The 20,813-nt window shown below is 40.5% G+C and overlaps 1 protein-coding gene and 1 long non-coding RNA gene across 5 annotated transcripts in view; one reads left to right on the top strand and one right to left on the bottom strand.

Annotated features, from left to right (window-relative positions):
* Positions 1 to 15,611, bottom strand: part of BRSK1 (BR serine/threonine kinase 1) — a 67,285-nt gene extending 51,674 nt beyond the window's left edge. For all 4 annotated transcript variants that reach the window (XR_015696483.1, XM_087713869.1, XM_087713870.1 and 1 more), the window contains exon 1: positions 15,148 to 15,611. Coding sequence is in view for 3 of the 4 variants with exons in the window: in XM_087713869.1 (XP_087569995.1) it covers positions 15,148 to 15,265 (118 nt within the window). In the remaining variant the exon portion in view is untranslated. The remainder of the gene's footprint in view (positions 1 to 15,147) is intronic.
* Positions 15,612 to 15,795: 184 nt separating this feature from the next.
* On the top strand, positions 15,796 to 20,389 carry LOC148046307 (uncharacterized). The gene is made up of 4 exons (XR_015696271.1): positions 15,796 to 15,863; positions 16,956 to 17,036; positions 18,312 to 18,384; positions 20,139 to 20,389. It is a non-coding gene; the product is annotated as an uncharacterized LOC148046307 (long non-coding RNA).
* The last annotated feature ends 424 nt before the right edge of the window (positions 20,390 to 20,813 follow it).

The following is a 20,813-nucleotide window of genomic DNA, read 5'->3' as shown; positions in this document are numbered from 1 at the left end:
GGAGACACAGGAAATGTTTCACTTGGGTATAATTGGGGGAAGACATCAGTGTTGCCTTCAAGTATCGGAAGAATTGTTACTGTAGAAACCAGACAAAGAATTCTGACAAAACTCTTAGAGATGTCCCATAAGACAGGACAAGAAAGAGGACAATGAGTCTAAGCTATAAAGTAGTACATTTCAAGTGGACATCAAGAAAAATATCCTGCTGGTAAGTTCTGTTCAAGAATGAATTAGATTGTCTTGGGAGGTGATGATACTCTTTGATGGGGGTATCTGAAAGGCTGGGCAGCCATGTGTTGATACTGATTACTGCATATAAGGGCTTGGACTGGATCAGTGCTCCCTGACCATGGAAAATTCTAGAAATGTTGATTTCAACTCTCAGAATTCTCAGCAATAGCCATGCTGGCTAGGAAATTCTGGGTACTGAATGCCATTCCTCAGGAAGTTACCAAGGCCGGGAAATTTTGGACTATATTATCCCCAGCTCTTATTTTATGATTCTATGATTGTGAGTCAATGAAAATGCTTAACTGAGCTACACTTTACCAAATTAATTTCATTGCCTGAGCTGGAATAACATACAAGGAGCCACAGGACTGGCTGAATTATGTCCATCTCCTGGCTCAGTGTGGGGACCCAAATTAAAGCCTTGTTGATAGATGGCTATTAGCCTCTTCTTAAATACATCCACTATATTAAATACATTGTGGGACATGGTGTCTCAGTGGCTAAGACAGTGAGCTTGTCAGAAAGGTTGGCAGTTCAGCTGTTCAAATCCCTAGCGCTGCATAATGGAGTGAGCTCCTGTTATTTGTCCCAGCTTCTGCCAACCTAGCAGTTCGAAAGCATGTAAAAATGCAAGTAGAAAAATAGGAACCATCTTTGGTGGGAAGGTAACAGTGTTCCGTGCGCCTTCGGCATTTAGTCATGCCGACCACATGATCACAGAGATGTCTTCGGACAGCGCTGGCTCTTCAGCTTTGAAACAGAGATGAGCACCGCCCCCTAGAGTCGGGAACGACTAGCATATATACATCCAGGAAAGAGGATCCAAAAATCTCTTTATCACTGATACTTCTATCAAACTACATTTAGTGTTAGGAACGTTTTCCTGATGGTTTACTAGAATTTATTTTTCTGAAATTTAGAGCCATTGTTCTGTGCTGAATTCTGGAACAAGAGAAAACAGATCTCGATTTTAAACAATATTTTGCCTCAGTCATGTTTTCACAGTTTTTCCCTGAACTAGCTATCCCTATTTTTGTCACTGTGTTTAGCTACCATGCCCATTGTAGAATCTATAAATTCCAAAATACAGGCCAACAGAGTACTCTAGCGTAACAAAATCATGGCTGTGGAAATTGGATTTCACTGGGTTTCCAACCCTGAAAGCAGGAGTGGTAGCCTACCAATTCACAAATATTAGTGCACATGCCACCTCCACAGATTCTTCAAAAGCATATGCGCTTTTGGCAAAAAAAAAAAAAAGAAGACCTAAATGGGATGCCATAGAGCCAGGTACGGGTCGGGGAAGTTACCTGCAATTTCCACTACTGGTTGGGCTATCCAGTCCAAACCGGTAGAATACCACCTCTGCTTGAAAGTAACTGAACCCGTTGAACACAGTCACGTTCACATAATTTTTTTTGCATTTTACAAATGCAAGAGAGAGAAATATTAGTCAAGTCAGACCAGACGTTTCCTGTTTATTGGCCCTGCTCCTTCCTGGATCTCTGCCAGAGACCTTGTGGTTAAACTAGATGTTTGTGATACAGCCATTTGCAGTATGAACATATGCTTGCACCATTTACATAGGGTGCATTCACACAGCATGCTAAACTAAAATCTGGTTGGCTGATTTATGGTTCAGGGTGAATATTGTCATTGCGTAATGCCTTGGGGTTAGTCTGGAGAGGGAGTACTTCTCATTTCTTCCTCTTTTGCTCCTTTTTGTGCAGAATCAGCCCATGGATCTAGCTTGTCCCTCAACACAGTGGCATCTATAGTATGTGCTCACATTGCATTTTTCCTGGGTCATGACAGATGTTCACTTCCAGGTTGTTTTGTGCACCAAGTCCCGATTTGCAAACTATGCATTCACTCCCTGGCATCACACAGCTCAGAGGCCTTGGATACATCCTCTATGAGTATATGTTGGCAGGGACCCAGATCCTTCTGGAATTGAAACAGTGTAAATCCCTGCAAGCAGAATTAGACAGTCCAGTGGACTCTAGACGTTTGAACTAAAATTTCCCTAATCCTTGATCCTTCACCTTGGTAGATGCAGCTAATGAGAGTTGGTCCAAAACTAATGTAGGGCACTTGCTTGTCCGCATCTGCCCTGGTAAAAGCCTTCTTTACAGATTCTCTCCTTCCAAATTGGAGAAGGAGGAATGCTAGGGAGTAGAAGAAGCAGGGAACGCAAGCAGGGAAAATCACTTAGTCTCTTCAAATCTTTTTGACAGATAAGCAATGAGATAACTCCAACTTGGCAAATTTACAGAAGGCAAGCTGATACTGTATACGTTTTCTAGATCTTTTGGCTCCACTAATGGACCCTGTGGTCCACAATACTTAAATGGCACTAGGTTGACTATTCCTTAGCAATACTGAATGTTTTCACAGATCTGTATAAATAATTCCCAACCATGTTATTCCCCATTATATGTCCAACTTTTATTTCCATAATCCTTGGCCACTATTGATGTTGATGTCTATCTGAAAGGGAAATTGGAAATACCTTGATTGACCAACTGGGTTTCCTTTCTTGCCGTTACATGTAGCGTCTTGAGAGGATAGCATTTACACCTGCACGTTCCATTTTTAAATATGTTTTACTTATGTTGATATTGCTCAGTTTTTTTCTTCAACTGTTAAAAAAGTTCTGCCAGCTACTCACAGGGCCATCAAACTTTTTTCTTCTTGCTAGACTGCTAACTGTGGCTTTGATATCACTACGGACAAAAATAAATTATCTGCTAAAAGCTGCAATATAATTATGCCCCAATACATACTCACTTACTGGGAAAAGGATAAGTGGAAGTCTTAATGCAGTGGCCCCTAACCTTTTGGGCACCAGCAACCTATTTTGTGGAGAGAGGTTTTTCCACCGACTAGAGGGGGAATGGTTTCGCGTACTGCCTGCATCCCGTGGATGGGGCTTCCCTTGTTTGCACACCCTAGTTTTTGGCATGCTTTGGCCCGGTGCCAGCCGAGAGACCAGGGGTTGGGCACCCCTGCCTTAATTTGAGCTGAAGACATATTTAATACCTAACAGAGCTTCATACACTGACTTCTGAAGCTCTGAAGATATATTCCTCTTTATGGCTTTGTTTACCAACTTAATGAAAAGAAAAACAATCTCATGTTGAAAATGAATTAATATAGTTTGCCAAAAGGCAATTAGAAAACATTCCATAAGTTTTATTGGTGGTAAAACTGAATCAGTTGAAGGACACAGAATTTTATAGTAAGCCCATAAAAAGAACTTTTTTCAATATTAGGTAAATTATAGCCAGTGGTCGTGACCCGGTTTGGCCCAGTTCAGCCGAACCGGTAGTGGTAATCCGGTCTTGGTCACAGCTTTTAATGGTCTTCGCACATGCGCAGGACCATTTACAGTGAACATGTGCATGCATGAGCAACATGTGGCCAACGTGCACATGAGTGAAGCAAACTGCTATCAGTTCACATAGGAACCCACTCCTGATTATAGCCCTTCTTTGACCTTGATGTTCAAATTCACATTATTGGGATATAAAGAAATGGGAATGGTGAATTTCCACATTAACTATTTTTTTTCCAGTCTCTAAATACATACTCTCTAGAGCACCTCACGGCGACATAGCTGACAAATAAATGTAACAAATAAATAAATGGTTAGACAAACAGACTGGCAATTGTCTAACATAACTGGTATATGAGAAAGGAAGATAGCCAATCATTAAGGAGGTTTTAATTTGTGTTTCTGTGCTGAGCAGGGGATTGCACTCAATATATTAAATACCCTCTTCCAGTTGTATGATTTTATTATTCTTAGTGTATCACATCTATATATCAAACCAGTACTATCAAATTAGTCAGATTGGGTCTTAGACTGTGATGATGGTACCTAAAATAAACAGCCCTGATAAATCACAGGAAAAATAAAAGAAGGGCAATTGCACTTGATCTAGAGCAATGTTTCTCAACCTTAGCAACCTTAAGGTGTGTGAATTTCAACTCCCAGAATTCCCCAGCTAGCAGTGCAAGTTTAGTTATTTAATATTATTTTATTGAAGAGAATGTATATGGCACTCATTCACTCTCAATGACTTTGGGAGGCTTTCAAAAAATAAAAACCCAATATACAAACAGTAAAAACAATAATACTCTCCCCCCCCCACATCCACTAAGTTTAAGAAGTATTGATCTGGAAACAGAGGAATAACAGAATAACAGAGTTGGAAGGGACCTTGGAGATCTTCTGGTCCAATCCTCTGCTCAAGCAGGAAACCCTATACCATTTCAGACAAATGGTTGTCTAATCTCTTCTTAAAAACATCTAGTGTTGGAGTACCCACAATTTCTGGAGGCAAGCTCTTCCACTCATTAATTGTTCTCATTGTCAGGAAATTTCTCCTTAGTTCTAAGTTGGTTCTCTCCCTGATTAGTTTCCAATCATTGCTTTTGTCCTAACTTCAGGGGCTTTGAAGAACAGGTTGACTCTCCCTTCTTTGTGGGAGCCCCTCAGATATTGGAACACTGTTGTCATGTCACCCATAGTCCTTCCTTTCATTAAACTAGACATTCCCAATTCCTGCAACCATTCATTGTATGTTTTCTTCTCCAGTCCCCTAATCATCTCTGTTGCTCTTCTCTGCACTCTTTCTAGAGTTTCCACATCTTTTTTATATTATCGCAACCTAAATTGGATGCAATATTCCAAATGTGGTCTTACATTTGCGCACTTAGTTGTCATATGAAATCCAGCAGCCATGCTTTGCAATTTGCCAAGATATTAGTGTCTGCCCTTTTACCACCATCCCATCCCTGGCCCATAGTTGGAAACTTTGCAACATGGAAGGTGAAGGACAGGAGGAACCATTGCAGAACAGTCAGAACAGAAAAACACATGGTTACACTCAAAAGTAACCTATGGGTACTTAAAAAAAAGTTTACTCCTCAGAGTGTACTGCAGGTGGCAAGTGTTAGCCCAAAAATGGATGATCCTAAGATATTAAGCAGAGTAAGATCCACTGGGAACTCCAGGGCTGTGGACCATAAAAGGAAGAATTTTAAAAATCCTTGAATATAGCAGTGTTAATCCACTTCCATGCCAAAAAAATAAAGCAAAAATCCTACATGTCATTTGAGCTTAAATAAAGGGAAGGCTTAATTTTTAATGCTTGACAATGATCCTATTTACTTTGTAGGCACTAGTCATAGCATCAAATATCAGGACAGAGGATTACTACTACTACTACTACTACTACTACTACTACTACTACTACTACTACTACTACTATTATTATTATACAATTGTATCACAGCGGCCAGTTGTTTCGCCGGATTTGGCATTGGTTACTAGTCGGGCCCCGTCCAGGGGCCTAGGACGTCGTAACGTATTTTCGTAATATGCGTGCAGATCCAAGCAGTGCGGCTTTTTGCATTTGACTGATGGTGATTTTGTCAATTTTTAACTGTTTTAAATGTAATTCCAGTGCTTTTGGAATAGCACCCAGTGTGCCAATTACCACTGGAATTACCACTGCTGGTTTGTGCCATAGTCGTTGAATTTCGATTTTTAAGTCCTGGTATTTTGCGATTTTTTCATGTTCCTTCTCAGCGACCCTGCTATCACCTGGTATTGCGATGTCTATGATTGTGACCTTATTTTTCTCAACTAGTGTGATGTCTGGTGTATTATGCACCAGTATTTTGTCTGTTTGTATGAGAAAATCCCACAAGATCTTGACCATCTGATTTTCGGTGACTTTTTCAGGCTGATGTTCCTACCAGTTTGTTGCTGTTTTAATATTATAATTTTTGCACAAATTCCAATGGATCATTTGTGCTACTGAATTGTGCGCAATTTATAATCAGTCTGCGCAATTTTTTTACAGCAGCTGAGTATGTGATCAACAGTTTCATCAGCTTCTTTGCAAAGTCTGCATTTGGCATCATCAGAGGATTTTTCGATTTTGGCCTTAATGGCATTTGTGCGGATAGCTTGTTCTTGCGCAGCCAGGATTAGTGACTCTGTTTCTTTTTTTAATGTACCTGTTGTTAACCATAACCAAGTTTGTTCACTGTCCACTTTATCTTTTATTTTTTCCAGAAATTGGCCATGCAGTGCTTTGTTCTGCCAACTCTCCATTCTTGATTTTATCACATCTTTTCTGTATTCTTGTTTCGTCTGTTGGGCCTTCAATAGTTGTTTGTTCTTTACTTCAATTAATAGATGTTCTTGACTTTCTTTTAAATAATCAGCCAGTGCATGTTTTTCTTCTTCAACTGTTTGCTTCACTTGTAATAATCCTCTGCCACCTGATTTTCGGGGCAGATATAGTCTATCAGTATCACCACATGGATGTAAACTGTAGTGCATTGTCATTAGTTTCCTGGTTTTTCGGTCCAAAAGGTCCAAATCAGCTTGTGTCCAGTTAACTATACCAGCTGTGTATCTTATAACTGGTATTGCCCAGGTATTTATGGCCTTGATTGTATTTCAGAGGATTACTACTACTACTACTACTACTACTACTACTACTACTACTACTACTACTACTACTATTTGCTAAATATTATTTTGGTGCCTTTTGCTATCTTCATAAGTAAACACATTAAAACAGCCTCTCCTCCAACTGGTCATTTCCAAATAAATTTTGGATTACAATGCCCAGATCTCCCAGGCATTGGTATAGGGGTAGTCACATCCATGAGGTTGGGATGTGAGGCTGGATTAAATATTTATCTTTTTATTAGACTATGCAGTCTTCATCAGCCTAACATATTTGCAGTTTGGTTTTGGCAGGGTTGTGTTTAGAGGATGCGGCCGGATGAGTTTTTGTGAATTTTTCTGCATGTTTAAAAAAGGGCGAAATTTCCCTGCCTGTAGGGTGTTTTTTCAAAGTCTCATGATCTATCGCTTCATGTTCTGTGTTTGTTAGGCTGGAGCAGAGCCCCCACAAATAATGAGGGCCACCTATATTATTAATGAAACCTGAAAAGAAAGGAAAGGGGTCAAGATCCCATTAACGTAGTTTTCAATATTTAATCAATTTAAACAAGCTCATCTTTGTAACTCCCTTATCTTTCTTGCTAAGGATCCCTTTGCAAATTCTGATGCATGGATCTGTATTGCATTTTCTTTTATTGCTTGTTACAGAACTGTGTTAATTAAAAAAGATGTTAGCTGTTTGGTTCAAAGACCCTAGAAAAACCTATTTATCTTTCAATATATTATTAATAGATTAAAATATATCAGATTTCTTTAAAACTGTACTCACTTAGGCACTGCTGTCATCATCCCCAAACTACCAGGAGCAGCCCCAGACCCCTAAGACCTGCAGAAATGCAGTGGTCCCCTGCTTGCCCAACAGTGCAGCATTAGCAGCAACTATGCTTGCATGCATCAAGCTCAGTCAACAAGCACTAAGGGAGTTCCAAAGAATTTCTCTAATTGTTATGATTTTATTGGTGTGGTTTTATTTATTTATATCCCACTTTATTGTTTTTACAAATAACTCTAGACAGCGAACATACTTAATACTCCTTCTTCCTCCTAATGCTCTCAACAGGGAAATTGACACCACTGCCAAATTTATTTGTGTGGGTGTTTGATAGGAGGCGGGGCTGTTTTGGCGGTGGTATTGAACGTGTCTTTAGGAATCTAGGGGTGGCAAGGTGGCTCAGCAATTAAGATGCTGGCTGGAAATCTGGCAACCCAGGTTTTGAGACCTGAGTGCCACGCAGCAGGGTGAGTTCCCATCTTTGTCCCAGCTCCTATCAACCTAGCAGTTCGAAAGCATGCAAATGCAAGTAGATAAATAGGTACCACTTTGGTAACAGTGGTAACAATGCTCCATGACATCCTTCTAGTCACATGACTGTGGGGACCTTTTCAGCCAGCACTGGCTCAATGGTCTTGAAATGGAAATGAGCAATGACTGGTGGAGTAAAAATCTGCAAGGACTCCTTTACTGTTTTTTAACCTTAGAAATCTATTCATCAATTATGCCAGGCATCCTTCTCTGAAACAGCAGATGCTATTGTGGGAGTTGCCCTGTCTGAAGCGATGGCTCTCTTCTCCCTCATGGTTGTATTATTAATTCTATTTGCCATATGAAAAGACAAGATTCAAATATAGGCACCAATGAGCTACAATAATTCTGGGAACTTGAGTTTGAAAAATGTTTATCATGGAAATGTATGCTACTTCCAAAGCAATTTCATTAAAGATGGTAACAGGTTTTTTAAAAAATAGTTTACAGGTAGTCTTGGACTTACAACAGTTCATTTAGTGACTATTCAAAGTTACAACGGCAATGAAAAAAGTGACTTATGGCCATTTTTCACACTTAAAACCTTTGTAACATCCCCACGATCATGTGATCAAAATTCAGATGCTTAGCAACTGGTTCATACTTATGACCATTGCTGTGTCCCAAGGTCAAGTGATCCCCTTTTACGACCTTCTGACAAGCATTAGTCAATGTGGAAGCCAGATTCACTAAAGAGCAGGGTTACTAAATTAACAACTGCAGTAATTCACTTAACAGGCAAAAAAGATCGTAAAATGGGGCAAAATTCATTTAACAAATGTCTCACTTAACATGGGGAAATTTGGGGTTCAATTGTGGTTGTAAGTCCAGGACTACCTGTACATCTTATGGGAGGAGTGGGGAGAGGATCAGCTTCTTGTTGGAGAATTAATTTCGCTCTACTAAATTATATGTGCATTTGTATTTGTGTGGGAAATTTTCTCAGGATTTCTCAAACCAAACCAAACCAAACCAAACCAAACCAAACCAAACCAAACCAAACCAAACCAAACCAAACCAAACCAAACCAAACCAAATGAAAATGAAAATGAAAATGAAAATGAAAAGCAAATGCATACTTTACATTTGCCTTTTCTTGTCTTGCAGTGTAAGAAATAAAGGGGCTTCTATATGATGCCTTAGCATTCATGCCTATGTATTTATATAGATAATTTTTTCCCCAAATGTTTGATAACATCTGTTAGTTTTACTTCCTGTTACAGATTTATTATTGTTTGGATTCTTGTTAATCATCATGGGTTGGCTTTGCCCACAGATTTCATTTCTAGGGAACCTGAGAAAGTTTACTAACATCTCATACAAAGGTAATCAAAAGATAAGAAGCCATAATATTAACTCTAATAAATGACTTTTATTTATAATAATTCAATATATTATGTGTTTCTCCCACCTACTTTACATAAAGGGTTAGAAGCAATTCTCTTGGGGTGGGATATATAGTTTCCATCTGTTCTTTGTTTTTGAAACAGTCTGATATAGTGTTAGACCCTGTAGTTTACATTTGATTGTGTGAGAATTAACTTTCACTGATTTTATCAAATTTCACTTTCACTTAACAGATGGAATTGATCCCTTGGAAAACAAAATGTACCACCATTTTCTAGATTTGTCTTCTCAGCAAGTTTGATAAGAGTCCTTAGCACAGTCTAAACTTAGGTATCTGTAGGATTTCCATCACTCTGTGTAGCCTATATTTAGTAATATAGTGGCTTCCAAAATCTGCCACAAATGAACTGAAGCACTTGAAGATCAAACATTTTCTAGGGATTTTATGCAACTTCTTTTTATACAACTTTTGTTGGCCCTATAAAGATCCTGTCCCTGTAGAAGCCCCTGGATTTAAGCAGGCTTGGAATTAGTTAGTATTTGGATGGGAAATTATGGGAATTATCAGAAATATATACATTTGGAAGTAAAAACAATCATAACAAAACAATCAATGATTAACCTGTCCCATAACAAGATAGTCTTCATGAAGTCACCAAAGTTTGGCTTGTGGACATCTTTATAATTTTAGCTTTCCCCTTCCTGGGTGTATTGGAGTATTTCCTGGGGTGGTGGGAATTGAACTTCATTATATAATTGAGCTATGGGGGGGGGGTTGTTCTGGGTGCTCTCAGAGCATGGTTGTTTCCTAACTACTTTGGGTAATGAAACGTCTGCAAGAAAACAATCAAGCTCAGAGAGTACCAAGGATCCCTCATTTCAACCCTGAGCTATAAATATTCTCTTTTATTGATAACAAGCTATGTTTGCCTGCAGGAAGTGTTCACGCACCACCCCCACCCCCACAAACATATTATCCACTATACTTTTCATAGTTTCCTTTGAGAGCAACAGTACGTGAAGTGTCATTGCCCAATTCCGCACCATTCCAGCCTGTAGAATTTACACTCTTGCGCCCATGTAAAATAAGCACATCTGTTCTGCTTTGCGAGATTTTGGTTGAAGTTTGCAGTTGAAACCTGAAGGATAACATACATGCAGTTGACTCAAAGTTCCCAAACGCATCCTCTCCAAGAGGCAATCAGAGGAAAAGAGAAGAAAAAAGGGTTGCCATTTGCCGGAAGGAGATACAATGAAGAAAATGACTATTCCTAACACATCGAAACAGCAGTACTCCATGACTTGATATATTTTGTGACATAATATTGGTGGGATTATTTGCAAGGCTGGTTACACAGAGGACCAGACTTTTGACTAGTATAAGAGGATTAGACTGGGAGCATGGAAGTTCAGTCTGAAATCCCCCATCACCCAGTGAAAACAGTGGGCAATTGGGAACTTCAGCACTCACTTTTTCTTAGCACAATCTACTTTATACAGTTGTCGCTGTGAGGAAAAGAATAAAGGATGACCTTATAAATGCCACCTTGAAGGTCTTATTGCTGAAAAGCAGGATGCAAATCAAAAATGGTGGAACAGGATTCATAGGGCTTAGAGGTCAACTCCCCACTCAGGCTGAAGTTCATTGCTGACTCAAGCCAGGTATCATCCTAAGTCTAAGATATCTTGACAGTGTTGTAGAGAAGGTAAAAAGAAAGAGGTAAAGGAGGACCATGTGTGCCACCTTGAGCTCCTATAGGAAATATGGGATTAACAAATAAATATACCAATAGAAAAAACTCACATCTTATGGTGAGTCAAACAATATATTTCCCACAAACACTGGTGGGAGGAAAGACTAATTTTATTGAGGGGGTTTTGTTTATTCTTTGTTCGATATTATTTTATATAATGATCATGAGTCCTCCTGGGATCTGGTTTCATGATGAGTGAACACATAAATATTTTAAATAAATAAATAATAAGAGTTAAGAGACTAAAACTATTTAGATGTATGTGCCAAACGTGCTTTTTAAAAGGCAACTGAACATTTAGTTTTTTTCTTTCTTTCTTTTTATAAAAATATTTTTATTTTTCAACATATAACCATTTAATCTTTCCTTAAACAGTGTGTCATCTGGGTACATATATCTCTGTGCAACAGCTTCCAGCATTTGCAACAATATTCACATTAATATTAGTTTTTTCTTGAAAAAAGTTTCACTTCCCATCCAAGAAGCTTCTTCAGTTCAGGAAGCTTCTTGGATGAGGTGCAATGTATCCAGTTGCCTTTTGAAAAGCCTTTCAACCATGGAACAACCATGACCTGGATGATTGAGAATCTCCATAGATATTTAGCTTACTAGGTACAGAATATATATCAGAAAAAATCACTGAGCTAATTTGGCCATTTCCTCATATGATAGATTCCCTTTAAATATCTTTAAGTATCCTTATCAAATTTAAAGAAGAGTTTGAGGGAGGTAGAGAAATCTCCATGTTCTATTTTTAGGGGAGGGGGAGATTTCCTAACATGAAGACTTAAAGCTCATTTTTAGTTTTATTAGTGTCTTTCCAACCTAAATAAGAAGAGCCTAAGTTGGTCATTATTATTTTTTCCCAAAACACATGAACATACATACATAGCTTAAAATATCCATGGGAAATAATCATAGCTGGGAAGCATATTCTGAGCAAGAAAGAAGTTTTGTTTCTGGGTTGGAGTGAGGAACAAAGAATTTCAAAACCACATCTAGCAAATATCCCTAAGACCACCAGATTTTCCAGGTATGCATCTGTTTGTTTTGTTCCAGTATCATCATTCATGCTTTAGTTCTGGTGAAATACAAAACTGACAACATTTTGCATGTTGTCAGCATCCCCAAGTGTCTGTTGTCAGTCCATGCTTATGGACATGGAAATATGTTGGCTTGCAAAGTAATGTTTTAATTAAAGATCCTAGCTTACACAGAGTAACATAAACATGCTCAGGATAAGTTTAATTTAAGATTTGTTGCACTTGTGATAGATCAGCAAGTATGGGCCCAAACTCTGTAATCCTTATAATTGCTAAGGAATGCTGTTTGTGACATGGGTATGACAAAGGGTAGCAACCTGGACTATACCTTCTCTAAAGTACTATACCTTCTCTGAAGTACTAAAAAGTGTTAATAAAAAATAACTATTAACATGGGCTCCCACTGATTTCAATAGGACTGAAGTATGACTGACTTCCATAGAATCTCATCTACTATGGTTTCCTATCTGATAGATTTCCTAAATCCAAGATAAGCAAGCTACCAGCTGCATCCCTGCCCAGACAGCATGCAACAAACCTACTTAAGGGATTCTAATTGCAAAAAAAAAGTGAGGTTTCTCGTTACTATTGGAATATTTCCATAATTTTAGAACAACTTTTTCAGCGCAGCCATGCTTACCACACATATCATACACAGACTCTTTTGCAAAGTTTGCAAAACGGTTTTCTCCATACCTGAATGATTCTTCATTGCACGGGCAGACAGGCCATTCATCATACACCCCAAGTCCAGCTGGACCATCCCAGCTTAGTTTGGGATTGAAAAACAAAACTAAACAGGGTTATCACAGAGACACCGAAATATCTACCACTGTTTATTTGCATCTCTACTGCCAATAGTTTCTTGATGACCTTGGGCATGTCTCTTGTCTGTGAGCTTCACTTATTGCCTATCCATCTCCTTCCCTACCAAACATTCAACTCCTTAAGACAAGGAAATAAATGGATGGGAATCCATGCCAATATCATCAGAGTAAAATGAATCTAAGTTCTCTGTTCTCTGGATGAGGCATCCATTTGCCCTACTATGTTACCCAATTGCTTCCCAGTTTCTGGGCTATTAGAAACAGCCTGGACTCTAACCCTGCCACCCCCACCCCCAATCTCCACCTCCAGGCCAAGAACAACATCCATCCATCTGCCCATTCATAGGGATATTCTTTAATCATCTTTGTATAAACTGTCTGCCGCCACAGTCAAGAAATGATTATTCAGCAAAATTGGCCCTTCCTTATTCCCTGCTGCCTCTTCTGTTTCTTTTATCCACCTGCTCCAGATCTTTATTATAACGATTCGGGGGGGGGGGATAACAACTCCCAAACATGCACAAACACATATACGCTGGCAAATATGCAAACGTATCCTGGCCCCTTATACAGACAGGATGTCTTCTTCTTTCTTTCTTTCTTTCTTTCTTTCTTTTTTTTTTGGCCACTGCAGAAATCCACCTCCCCTCCCCCCCCCTTTGAAGCCTCAACGCTCTTTCTACCCACAGGCACACAGAAATTAAAGGACCCGGGAGAGAGGCCTGTGGTCTGAGTTTCCCTGCATCATTGCAGAGAGATGGATAGATTCCCCCCCCCCCCCCAAGCTCCAATCTTCCCTCCAAGAAAGAAGGCAAGGAGCTACAGAAGACAGATTTCCACAAAACCCATTCTCAGGCATTTATTTAAGCAGTCGCTCTCGTAACCAAGCCCATCTTATAAACCCGCACAGTCGAATCAGCATCCCTGCAGAGAGGGCTTTTTTTTTTTTTAAATCCCTGTTCCATTCATACGGAGTGCTGCAGCAGGAGAAGAGGTGGTGGTGGAGGAGAGAGATGTATAGGCCTTCCCACAACAGTCTTCACCACCCCGAGTTTCAGCCCTCAGATCCAGAGTCCCCACAGGACAGAGACGGAGAGCAATCAGGATGTCCAGGTCCCCATCCATTATTTTCCTAGCCTAGATCTTTGTGATGGGTTCTCCCTCCCTGTTTTGGGTTTTCCTTCCTCCCCAACCAAGCCTGGTCATTGCAGCAGTTTTTTTTTTTTTTTAAGCATCAGCTGCACCTCTGACACCTTCTCCTTCAGGCCCCAATTGCCTGGCAAAGCAGACTGGAAAGCAGCCTTAAAAGTGACCCAACCATGAAATCCATGGCTTACCTTCCCCTCTCTGTTTAAGTGGTTGTGCTACACACACACACACACACAACACACACACACACACCTCTTACAAAGACACAGAACATACATCTCTCTGTGACCATGTACACATTGTGTCTTCGAGGAATCTAACGACACTTCCAGCTAAGTAGTAATATAGTTGTAGCCTTTTAAAAACCTATGCTTTTTTACTATTACAATATTATTTCTTGCAGATTGCGAGCATGCCAAATATACCTGAACAGGGGAAACATTTGATGCTCTCCTCTAACTATACTCCAGCAAAGATAAGATTAACATGATCTCTCTTCTAAGATTCACTACCACTACGCACCTTCAACATCTCCAATGATATCTCCCAAACCTCACCCCATGCCTACCTATCTACCAAAAAGCTGTTTACCTAAGCAGGGCACACATTTACTTCCCTCCCCCCCCCCCGTCCCCAAACCTCTAGGAAAGTAGAATACAACCTTCTCTTAACACCTTCACCCAACAAACCTCAAATGAATTTCCAGAGAAGCCCTATGCTCCCCCACCCTCTCAATCCCACCTTTAGCCTGTCTTAGGATCAACAGTTCCACTCACCTACCACCTCATCACATTTTATTCCTCCCAGCGGGCCAAATTAACCTGGACCGTTTGGTCAAATCACCCCAGATGTTCCTTCATTATCCTCTGTCTTTAAATACATCCGAAGCCAAGATGAAGGCAATTTTCTCAGCTGCTGAGCCACTCATACCATACCCACCCTGTGGAACTGGTGCTCTCTTTCGAGACCCCCCCTTCCAAATCTGCCAGAGACTCACCAGTCTGCCCTTTCCCCAGAGTCTTCTCCAGCCGATAGGGCCCCACATACTGAGCATGTTGCTGGCTCTGTTGCGACTGGTAAGGGTGGACCCCACCTGCTTCTTTGCCACCGGACATGGCTTTTGTCTGTCGCCCTTCTGAGCAACAATCAGAAACAGGGGGTGGTGGGATGGGAAGGGGTACAGCAAGGCGAGGCAAGGCCCCCCCAGTGCCCCCCTATAGGGACAATACCGAGGCCGGCATCCTGATGGGTTTAGCAGGAGGGGGATGCTCTCAGCATCAGGAAAGGGAGGGTAGAGAAGGAGGAAGAATGCTACAGCCCGGGTACCAGCATCATTCAGCTGGTCCAGACGATGCTGTGGATGAAGGATGTTCCTGGCGAGGCTCTTCTCCCGGGCTGGTCTTTCGCCTCCTCTCACTGCAATCTGAAGGGATCTCTCGAGCTCTCCCCTTACATCAGCATCCGGGCAACTGGGTGACAGACACAATCCAGGTTAACCCTTGGCGGAACAAAGGCAGCGCCTCCTCCCCAGGCAGGGGGGAAGGGGTGGGGATGAAGGGGCGGGGTTGGGATGGGGAAAGGGAGTGGGGAAAGGTTTCTGACGGGATAGGTGGGGCTGCAGGGTGGGAGGGCTTAGCGAAGGTTGGGAGCACTGGATGAGGAGCATGGGAAGGAAGCAGGGTACTCAGCTGCAGATTGCAGGTTCCTGTTCTGGTAAGGGAATATTGTATGCATGTAAGCTTTTATATACGGGTATGGGCACAAATGCCTACAAATATGTAATGAGTTTTTTGCAAGGAAGAGATGGATGCTGATTTGTAAGGGGGTGGCAGTGCTTGTGTGTTTGTGTCCTTGTGTTTGGACATAAGTCTGTGCTCACAGATGGAAGGGAGGAGGGAGAAGGAGGGAGGGAAGAAGGGAGAGAAAATGTGTGTGAGAGAAAACTGCAAGATCTCTTATCTTTCTTATGCCATGTAATCTCTTCTATATAAACAAATTGAGATCCAGCATGGTCTAGTGTTAGGATGCTGAGATAAGAATGGGAAGACCCAGGGTCCAGTCTTCCTTTAGGCATAAAAGCTTGATCCAGTCACTTTGTCTTGGTCTGGAATGGGAAATAAAAACACTGTCTTTCTGCCAACCTGCATTGGATCAGAAGGATAGATTACAGTCCATGTCCTTCAATGAAAAGGCCTTCATAGAGGATCAATTATTTGATGATAATAATAATAATAAAATGAAAGCATGCCTTTTCCTGGTGTATCTGGCTTCTAAGTGGGTTGTAGTTGGTGTTTAGATCAATACTTTTATAAACTGCACGCTCAGCTACGGTAGGAGAATGATTGCAGTTAACTTTAGCTGACCATGAAAGGCTAAGCCGTTAATGCTTGGAGAGAACACCATGAGGAAATTTTAGCTTGAGAATTAAAAAAAAAAAATCCAAAGGATTTAAGCAATGATGTATTACAGTATTTCTACATGGTTGCCAAAAACAACAACAAAAACACGAAAGCATGGTTTAATGGTTTATCAGACATCAAACATGACTTGTTGGAAACTTATTTAAGAAAAAGACATTTGAAGCCTTGAGCTCTCAGACAATTGCAGCAGAATAGCTTGAAAAGGCCTTATTGCCCCAGAATGGGGTTCTATTCTTAATCAGAAAAACAGGAAGGGGGCAACAGTTTTGCAGTAATAACTCCCTTTGGTTTTACCTTGCAACCCAACTGAAAAGCACTGCTAGCTCAGCTGAGACTAATTATGCTTTTCTTTGCTTTTCCTTCTTGCTGTTTTGGTTTTGGGCAGAGTTCCGAGATCACACAGTTCTTCCTTACAATTGCAATGTTGGACGAGGAATGCAAACCACAGATCTTCATGGGTATACAGGTACTTATGATCACAATTGAGCCCAGAATTTATGTTGCTAAGTGAGAAATTTGTTAAGTGAATTTTGCCCCATTTTACAGCTTTTCTTCACATGTTTATTAAGAGAATCACTGCAGTTGTTAAATTAGTAACATAGTTGTTAAGTGAATCTGGCTTCTCTATTGACTTTGCTTATCAAAAAGGCATCATATGACTCCAGAATGCTGCAACCGTCATAAATATGAATCAATTGCCAAGCATCTGAATGTAACTCTAGTGACCCTAAGGATGCTGCAATGATTGTGGAAACTAATCAAGGAGAGAAGCAACTTAGAACTGAGGAGAAATTTCCTGACAGTTAGAACAATTAATCAGTGGAACAGCTTGCCTCCAGAAATTGTGTGAATGTCCCAACACTGGAAGTCTTTAAGATGATGTTGGATAGCCATTTGTCTGAAATGGTAGGGGGTTGGACTAGAAGACCTCCAAGGTCCCTTCCTACTCTGCTATTGTATTGTATTGTATTGTATTGCATTGCATTGCATTGCATTGCATTGTATTGTATTGTATTGTATTGTAAGTGTGAAAAATGGTCATGCCACCTTTTTCAGTGCTGTTGCAACTTCAATTGATCTGTTGTAAGTCGAGGACTACCTGTTAGAACAAAACAGTCTTTCTCAGACTGATGCCCTCTGTTTTTACTGAGTTGATAACTCTAAAAGTTCCCTGAAAAGGACAGAGAAAACAGAACACAATTGGAACAGAAACAAATGTAATTCCTGGGAAACGTAGCCAGTTTAGGGTTATCATCAAAAATCACAACTTTTTAAAGAAATGCAACAAATGGATTTCTAAGAAGCTTCCAAACAAAGCTTTTTATTCATGGAAGGAACAGGAGTGGAAAAAGAAGTGGGGATGAACAGGGAAAATAAATTAGACAAACAAAAAAAAAGTCCTTACTAAAAATAACATTAAAAACATGGGACAGAGAAGATAAAATGCATTCCTAACAAGCAATTGATTTTTAGAATCGTGACTTTAAAATCAAAGGTGATGTTGGGACAGATGGGCAGGGAAGTTAAATTAACAAATTGCTCTGAGTGTCAACAGAGGTATCATTTCTGCATATCATTTTGATGCATATTTCTGCATCAATGTAAAAGAAAGATTTGTAATTGTTCCACACATGCATATAACTCTGCATATTTTGCCTGAGATCAGTCCCACAAATCCTTGGTGATGCTGAGCCAACATATCTTCTCTTCATCTGTAATGGGTGACAAAATTTTTATTCAGGAAGAAGTGAGGCTCTCGGAGATGCGGTACCAAAATGCAAATTGGCCGTGAAGCCTTTTCCACACTGCAAAATGTAGGTGAATCTTTTGGGCTTGGTGTGTCAAAAATTCACAAATGCCTAATTTGAGTCTGCTGGTGTCTCTTTCTCACTCACAAATACACACACACAGACACACAAACAAAATGCACAGGTACAGTATAGGTGGTATCTTGCTCAATAGTAGTAACTGTGAGAGGGATCTTGGAGTCCTAGTGGACAACCATTTAAATATGAGCCAGCAGTGTGCAGCAGCTGCCAAAAAAGCCAACACAGTTCTAGGCTGCATAAACAGAGGGATAGAATCAAGATCACGTGAAGTGTTAATACAACTTTACAATACCTTGGTAAGGCCACACTTGGAATACTGCATTCACTTTTGGTCACCATGATGTAGAAAAGGTGTGGAGACTCTAGAAAGAGTGCAGAGAAGAGCAACAAATATGATTAGGGGACTGGAGGCTAAAACATACGAAGAACAGTTGCAGGAACTGGGTATGTCTAGTTTAAGAGAAAGAAGGACTAGGGGAGACATGATAGCAGTGTTCCAATATCTCAGGGGTTGCCACAACAAAGAGGGAGTTAAACTATTCTCCAAGACACCTGAGGGTAGAACAAGAAGCAATGGGTGGAAACTAATCAAGGAGAGAAGTAACCTAGAACTGAGGAGAAATTTCTTGACAGAACAATTAATCCGTGGAAGAGCTTGCCTCCAGAAGTTGTGAATGCCCCAACACTGGAAGTCTTTAAGAAGATGTTGGATAGCCATTTGTCTGAAATGGTATAGGGTTTCCTCCTAGGCAGGGGGTTGGACTACAAGACCTCCAAGGTCCCTTCCAACTCTGCTATTGTATTGTAAAAGAGAAACAATTGTCTATCTCCCTCACCTCTAGATTATCCTGAATAGTGGCACTTGGCAATAGCACTGAGGCTGGGCCTGAAGTTGAGGCCTAGGCCTCGACTTCAGCCCTAGCGCCACTGCTACCCAATAAAAAGGCTGCTTTGTGCTGCTCCACAAAGCACATACACAATTGCCCCCACAGCCTGTTGTTCCCAAAACGGGTCCTAGCCTGGCGCTGAAACCAATAAAGACCAGACACGAGGAATGGCGTTTTCAGCTTCTTTTAATGCAGTACTCCAGCAAAAGGGTCTTTGCAGCTAAAGGAGCCAAGGCCCAAAACAATGTACAAATATAAATTTATACAGCTATGATAAGCAAGTTAACACCCTAAGAAAGAGTTAATGGTACCTTGACACATATCTTTTGGTTGCCTTACCCTCCTTCACACATTGCATCTTTATGCTAATAAGCTTTCTTATCAAAACATGATTTACTATTATAATGAGGTTACCAAAGGTAATATATCTACGTGTTTCTTAGCTAGCATCCTTCTAAGGTGTCCTTCTAACTTATAAATTTCTTGTAACTTTCTTGTTGTTGGACAGTAGTGATGGGCTGTCTGCTAAAAGGAAACCCAGAGAATATGCATGTGTAACACTTCAATTCTAGGTGGCTAGAGGACTGTTACAGATAACTGTAACAAAGAGTTAGACATCTTGCAGACCTCAACTAGAAGTTAGGAATAGGGATGATCTGGAGCAAATACAATGTGTATTAGATAACTCATGGAGCACTCATTAGCAAGGTTTAAGGACAGGGACAGCTAGAGACCAATAGGACAATTGTTAGATTATTAGATGATTTGTTTTATATATCCTGCCTTTTGCTTTACTGAAAATGTATAAAGCTTTCTTAATTCTATTGTTCGGGGTTCCTTGGCATTTTCTAGCCAGGACCCCTTTTCTTGGAGCGCTTCAATAAAAGGAAAGAAAACCTGCTCTTCGTGTCTGGTGTTCTCCATTGGATTCAGCACCAGGCTCAGACCTGAATTGAGGACAACAGTATGTCCCATCATTCATTACTGGCCTCACAGCTGCAACTTTCTGCCTCAGCCATTTCTTTAACAACTTTCCTAATTCCAACTTGAGATCTTCAAGCCCAGCGCTCCCCAGGCTCTGCTACATGTCGCTTACCTTCAGGTGGTGTCCTCTTTCCGACAGGCCCCCTGCGATCTACTTGAGATGGCTCCGAGTTGAACAAGGCTTTGGTTCTTCAAGCAGCTTCAGAGAATGCTCTTCCATGGCTTCCACTGTCTCCACACACCACGGAAGAGCACACACTGTTCTTGCACAGGCTCTGCAGTGAGGGCCACACAACACAGACTTCGTATTATTGTTATGTTTGCTAATAAGAGTTATTTTGCATTTTAATTTGACATATTTTTTTTCTTTTTTTAAATAATAAAACCATTTTCAGGCTGAGATGTAGAAAACTGTTTATGGATTAACATTCCTAAACTGATAGGAAAGGATGTCTGGAGTTTTGTCTTTTGATAAGAGAAAGTCTGTTAGTGTTAACTGGCATAGGTAATCCTCAATTTAGGACCACAGTTGAGCACCAAAAT

Source organism: Thamnophis sirtalis, unplaced genomic scaffold, assembly GCF_051295495.1.
Source record: "Thamnophis sirtalis isolate CommonGarterSnake01/CBP01778 unplaced genomic scaffold, rThaSir2_p1.2 scaffold_4, whole genome shotgun sequence".
In the NCBI taxonomy this organism is placed as follows: domain Eukaryota; kingdom Metazoa; phylum Chordata; class Lepidosauria; order Squamata; family Natricidae; genus Thamnophis; species Thamnophis sirtalis.
This window is presented reverse-complemented; position numbering and strand designations above follow the sequence as displayed.